Here is a 6,188-nt window from a genome sequence, read left to right on the forward strand (position 1 = left end):
ATTATTAAATTACTTTTACTATAAATGAAAAGAATTAATTATGAAGCACTGACGTTAATAACGAAGGATAGGATATGTGGGGTTGAACTGAATAAAAAACATTATTTATGAGCCACTGGTGAAGATGTAATTTGTGGCTCAAAGGAGGAAACTCTTGCGAGAAAACCCCCTAAGAGGAAAAAAAAACGACCGATACAAAATTAAATACAACAAGAACTACAACCTTGTTTGAATTGATGTGTAGATGTGTAGGTGTGAATGTGTGAGAGTGTGAAGGTAAGTGCGCGTCCGCACTGTTCGCCTCCTCGTCTTCGTACCACGGTTCCGCGAGTGCGGATGTTCGCTGTGGGTGCTCACAGCACGTGGTGAAAGTTAACGCGGCACGCGGATGTAAGTTAAATTCGGACGAACAAGAAGAATTAATGCAGAAACACGTTAATGCGTCGCGGTGCAACGAACAACTTCTCAAAAAAACTCAAACGAGCAAAATTTATCCTAGACAAGCTACGTACACGATTTCTCAGAAAATAACTGAAGACCGCTCTGTACAGAAGCAAGTATCGGGCTGGACGAGGCCTACCGAATTTTCCCAGAAAAGACGCCCTTTCTCTCTCCCTCGACCCCCCTCCCCTTACTAATGATGCGCGCTAATTAGCGGAGGTGTTATTCTTCTCGAGTGTCCATTTGGGAGCCAGGACACGAACAATGCCTAAGATAAACGATGTATACTAATAACTCGGTTTTGAAGGGAGAGAGCGAACGAGAAACTAGAGCATAATAATAAACGCGCGCAACGAATGTATAAAAGTAAAATGATTTAAATGTAGTTTAATGTATTGATGAGGACGGACGTGCTGTGAGTTTCGATGCTCCTCCGCTCACGTGGCGGTACTCGATTTAGTCGCGTTCGACTAAACATGCTCCCCCCGTTGCGAGGGTAGCAAGCAAAAACGTAAGTCGTAAGCGTTCCTCGTCGATAATGTAGTCGATCTACCTCCTTCGATTAATTCGATTGTATAGGTGTGTGCATATGCGTGTGTGTATGTAGATATGAATACATGAAGTAAGTATAAAACTCGTTTTCGATACAATAATCCCGATAACTATGCGATCGATGTTAACGTTTTTTGTGTAGAAATTGGTAGTGGGCATAACTGCGTCACGTTGCGCTTGAATCTCCCTTGAGCTGTTTTGACGGTGACTACTCGAGTGATGCCATCGGCGCCTGGGTGGATCTCGACGACAACTCCCAACCGCCAGCGCATGCACGGTTGATTTTTGTCGATGAGTAAAACGATCGTATCTACTTGAATTTCGTGATTAGATTCGCTCCATTTTTGTCGACGCTGCAGCTCGTGAAGGTACTCTAAATACCACCGTTTCCAGAAGTCCTGCCGTGCTCGGGTGATAAAGCGCCAAACTGAGAGCCGGTTACCTGGAACAGAAGACAGATCAGCTTCCAGCAAAAAATTCAAAGGTCGTCTAATTAATAAATGCGCCGGTGTCATAGCTGTTAAATCATTAGGATCGTTAGATAAACTATAAAGTGGCCTCGAGTTCAAGATTGCTTCGATTTCTATCGCAAGGGTGTTGAGTACTTCGAAAGTCAGTAATTGTTCTCCGATTACCCGATTAAAATGATGCTTAAACGACTTGACGGCTGATTCCCATAATCCACCATGGTGCGGTGACAGTGGGGGATTAAAGTGCCAAACGATATTTCTTTGGACAGAAAAATGATTAACATCGTCACGGAATTGGTCGGAGTTAAACAGATTGTACATCTCTTGTAGTTGATTATTGGCTCCGACGAAATTCATGCCGTTGTCAGAAAAAACGTGACTCGGGATGCCTCGTCGGCCACAAAACCGCTTAAAAGCCCCCAAAAAACCTTCAGTCGTCAAGTCGCTTACTATTTCGAGATGTACGGCTTTGGACGCCATGCACACAAACACACATCCGTAAACTTTCACTCGATTCCGATTTCGTAATTTTTTCTCTTTAATGTATAACGGTCCGAAAAAATCCACCCGAACATGAGAAAACGCGGCTGCTTCTGTTACACTAACTGACGGCAAGTCTCCCATCTTACTGTGAATAGGTATCGGTCGATTTCGCACGCACTCGACGCATTTTCGCACTACATGTCTGACTTGCTGTTTTCCGTCTAAAAGCCAAAAACGATGTCTAGTTGTGTGTAGGGTAGTTTGAATCCCTGCATGCAATGTATGTCGATGAGCATCGCGAATAATTAAATCCGTGACGTAATGACGCGATGGTAACAAAATCGGATATTTTTGATCGAAAGAAATTTTTGCGTGTTTCAATCGCCCGCCTACTCGCAAAAGACCATGCTCATCAACAAAGGGATCGAAGGCTGATAGACGAGTATTTTTTACCGATTTTGACGAAGACAAACGCTCGATCTCGTCGGAAAATTGATCTTTTTGTATTTTACGTAATATTACTCGCTCTGCTTCCCTCCTCTCTTCCACGCTAATGCTCTTTACCTTAAATTTGTTGACCCGTCTGAACCGCAGACAAAAAGCAATTACATTAACTAGTTTTGAATAACAAGAAAATCGCGAAAAAATTTCTATTCCTGAATTTATTATTAAACATGTTTTACGTTTTAATCCCGGTAATTCGCTCGGTGATGTTAAAATTGGTTTTGGCCATTCGTTTTCTGGTCGCTTGAGCCACGCGGGACCGCTAAGCCAAGTTTCGTTTTTTAAAAATTCGATCGGTACTTGACCCCACGAAAGTGCATCCGCAGGATTGTCTTTTGTTCGCACATGCATCCATTCGTGAACTGCATCCATTGCCTGAATTTCACTAACTCGATTTGCCTCGAAAACTTTAAGAGCTTCCGGTGATTTTTTAAGCCAATGTAAAACGATCGTTGAATCTGACCAAAAAATTATTTTATTAACATTGAAATCAAGCGCTGGACGCATTTCGTTAAACAAGCGTACAAGCAGCAGCGCGCCGCATAATTCTAACTGAGGAATCGTTTTTATTTTTACCGGTGCTACTCGAGATTTCGCACACGCAAGACGCACAACGCAATTCTCATATCGATCTGTAGAACGCACATATATACACACACCGTAACCTGCTTGACTTGCGTCACAAAACCCGTGCAACTCTATCATTACTGCGCTATCGATTAAAAGTTTCTGATTTATGGCAAAATTTTGAACAAGAGAAAGCTGACACGCAAATTCAACCCACCGAGTATAAAGCTCCTGCGGTACCGATTCATCCCAATCGCTCTTTGCCCTCCAACAGTCTTGTATCATGATTTTCGCGTATAACACGATTGGTCCCAAAAAACCCGGTGGATCGAAAATTTTTGCGACTTCCGAAAGTATATGCCGTTTCGTGATCGTACTAGGAAATTTAATCTCTTTAACCGTGTACATAAACGTATCTGAGCGCGAATACCATACTACCCCGAGGGTTTTTGAAGCTGATTCCGTTTTTACCGCGCATTCACTCTCGAAAATTTTCCGATCTAAAGTATCAAACGCGTGTTGATGATTAGATGCCCACTGTCGAATGTTAAATTTACCGCGCCCCAAAATACCAATAATTTCATCACGTTTCTTTGACAGCTCTTCGATAGACTGTGCGCCCGTCAAAAGATCGTCAACATATAAATCACGTTTTAAGATTTTAGCCGCTCGCGGAAAATTGGCTCCTTCATCGTCAGCTAGCTGGTGAAGTGTGCGTATTGCAAGGTAGGGAGCGGACGCGACTCCGAACGTGACTGTGTTGAGCTCATACACCGCGATTTCCTTCCCGTGGTACCAAAAAATACGCTGATATCGCCTGTCGTCGGGATGCACTAAAACTTGTCGATACATTTTTTCTATGTCTGCCGTTAACACGAACGCATAGGATCGAAACCGCATCAAGTGTTCAAAAAGTTTAGGTTGAATGGTGGGGCCTACCAGTAGTTTTTGATTTAATGAAACGCCTTGGTTGGTCTTCGCGGACGCATCGAATACTACTCGTACTTTTGTCGTATTGCTCGACGATTTTATGACCGCATGATGTGGCATGTAATACCCGTCTAATATCTCGTTTTGCAACAACGTCATGTGTCCTAGTGCTATATATTCATCGAGTACCTTCGTATATTCGCGATTAAGTTCACTGTCCGCTTGTAATTTTCGGCGCATCGCATGAAACCGACGAAGAGCTTGCGCGCGAGAGTTTCCTAAATCTGGTAGTTTATCATTGAATGGAAGACGCACAATATACCGCCCGGTTCGATCGCGTGTCGTATTTTTTAAGTAATGCCTTTCGCATAGAGACTCCTGATTTGATACGCTCACTACGTTTTTTACTTCTTCGACTTCCCAAAATTTCGCTAGCTGTTCAGTTAACGCACTTAAATTACATGTCACTGCTGATTGTTTGAAGTCGTTCGAAATACCGCCCGCGATCACCCAACCTAATTGTGTTTTTTGTAAAATTAAATCTCCGTGATTACGCGAAAGGTTTATCTGACCGACCGATAAAAATGACAACGTAGCCCCTGAACCAATCAGCATATCTACCGGGCGCAGACCGTGAAATCGCGGATCAGCAAGTTTTACATTTGGCGGTATGGAAATTGACGCACGCGGAAATGGTTCGTCCGGTACAAAATCGGCAATTCGCGGAATCGTCAAAAAAGTTAACGTTTTGGAAAAATCGGTAGTGTGTGACCTAAAATTGATCTCTACGCTGTACTTCGTATTGGTATTTAAAGAATTAATCGCGCCTACGGAGATTGAGCATGCGTTCAACGGTAATTTTAATTCACGAGCAAATTTTTCCGTTACGAAATGAGCTGTCACACATGTGTCCAAGAGCGCACGCGCCTCGACAAAGTTGCCCCGAGCGTTTTTGACTCTAATCATTGCGCTCATCATTAATTGCGGCTGTGACGCTCGGTTACTAGTCTCTAGCGCGCTTGCTCCCAGTCAAACGCTGGACTTTTCGACCTTTTTCTCGCGATGTAAAGAAGTGTGGTGTTGGTCATTGCATTTCCTACACGTACCCGATTTACACGCCCCTGAATGATGACCTAGACAATTCTTACACAGGCCCTTTAATTGAACGAATTTCCATCGATCCTCTACACTCAACCCGCTGTACTCCGAGCACGAATAAATACGATGGCCCTCGCCGCACCGTGCACACGTTACCGCCACTGTATTAGTAACTAACGCGCGCGCAGACGAATTAAATTTCCCCTTTTTCGCGATCTCCGATTCTCGCTCTCCCTGACGCTTGTTACCACCTCTTTCTCCTTTCACACGCGAAATCTCCGTTTCCATCGTTGAAAGTCGAAACGTCGTCGCATTGACAAATTTGTAAAATTGCGTGAGTTTCGGGAGTGCGTCCAAATCCAATGATTCTTCCCATTTCTGACGAATACTAATCGGTAAAGCCCGCTCCAGCAATCGCACTATTATTGTATCGTCCAAAACTACGCCTAAAGAAGACAAAACATTTAGATGCTGGCGAGTGTCGTCCACCAATTTCGACAGCCCTTGTGCATTTGCCGCCTCTAACGGTTCAATATCTATGAGCGCGTCTGAATGTTTTGCCACCAGGATTCTTTTTCGATCGTACGCATCGATGAGTAACTGCCACGCGCTTTTGTAGTTGGCTGCAGTCGCGTCGAAAATCGAGATTTTATTGAGCGCTTCTCCCTGTAACGTGTCTTTCAAGTAAAAGAATTTAACAAGGTCGTCGATGTCCGTGCGTGCGTTAACCATCATTCCGAATGCGTTTTTGAACGTTATCCACCTATCGAACTGCCCATTGAATTTTGGAAGCTCGGCGACCGGTAGCTTCAGAAGCTTTTGCTTCTCGATAAAGGATGACGTTGCTAAGGGATCGCCGCTGGGACTCGGGTCTGACTGAGCATCAGCTGCCGCAAATATCGGCTTAAGTTTCGCTGCTACTGTGTAATACCGGTCAGTGATGTTCGTCATCTCGGTCGCGTGCGCATCATTGGGGTCGATCACCTCGAGCTTGTCATTCAGCTCCTCGTACGCGCTAAATAATTCCTTCACGCGATCGAATCTCAGCCGAGCCTTCACTGTATCAAACGTCAACGTCTCGAGCGCCGTGAGTTGTCCCTTTAGCGTGGAGCGTTTTTGCATGAGAACCTTGGCTCGTGACAT

The 6,188-nt window shown here is 44.2% G+C and overlaps 2 protein-coding genes across 2 annotated transcripts; both read right to left on the reverse strand.

Moving 5' to 3' along the window:
* Positions 1-1,103: 1,103 nt before the first annotated feature.
* LOC149375808 (uncharacterized) lies at positions 1,104-4,913 on the reverse strand. Its single transcript, XM_089596656.1, has 2 exons — positions 3,235-4,913; positions 1,104-2,529 (listed from the first exon to the last, which is right to left on the reverse strand). The coding sequence occupies exons 1-2, from the start codon at positions 4,911-4,913 to the stop codon at positions 1,104-1,106; spliced, it is 3,105 nt and encodes a 1,034-aa protein (XP_089452782.1).
* A 63-nt stretch (positions 4,914-4,976) lies between these two features.
* LOC106646715 (uncharacterized) lies at positions 4,977-6,188 on the reverse strand. Its single transcript, XM_089596665.1, has one exon. The coding sequence runs from the start codon at positions 6,186-6,188 to the stop codon at positions 4,977-4,979; it is 1,212 nt and encodes a 403-aa protein (XP_089452791.1).

The sequence above is a fragment of the Copidosoma floridanum genome, unplaced genomic scaffold (genome assembly GCF_036245765.1).
Source record: "Copidosoma floridanum isolate Cflo_tuat_1 unplaced genomic scaffold, Cflo_Japanese_pri ptg000004l, whole genome shotgun sequence".
In the NCBI taxonomy this organism is placed as follows: domain Eukaryota; kingdom Metazoa; phylum Arthropoda; class Insecta; order Hymenoptera; family Encyrtidae; genus Copidosoma; species Copidosoma floridanum.

What these genes read in the sequence shown, in the direction of transcription:
- LOC106646715 (XM_089596665.1), bottom strand. Translation starts at nt 6,188, where the DNA reads ATGTCACGAGCCAAGGTTCTCATGCAAAAACGCTCCACGCTAAAGGGA.
- LOC149375808 (XM_089596656.1), bottom strand. Translation starts at nt 4,913, where the DNA reads ATGATTAGAGTCAAAAACGCTCGGGGCAACTTTGTCGAGGCGCGTGCG. An exon ending in CCGCAGGAGCTTTATACTCG is followed by an intron (nt 2,530 to 3,234) that starts GTGGGTTGAATT and finishes TCTGCGGTTCAG; the next exon opens with ACGGGTCAACAAATTTAAGG.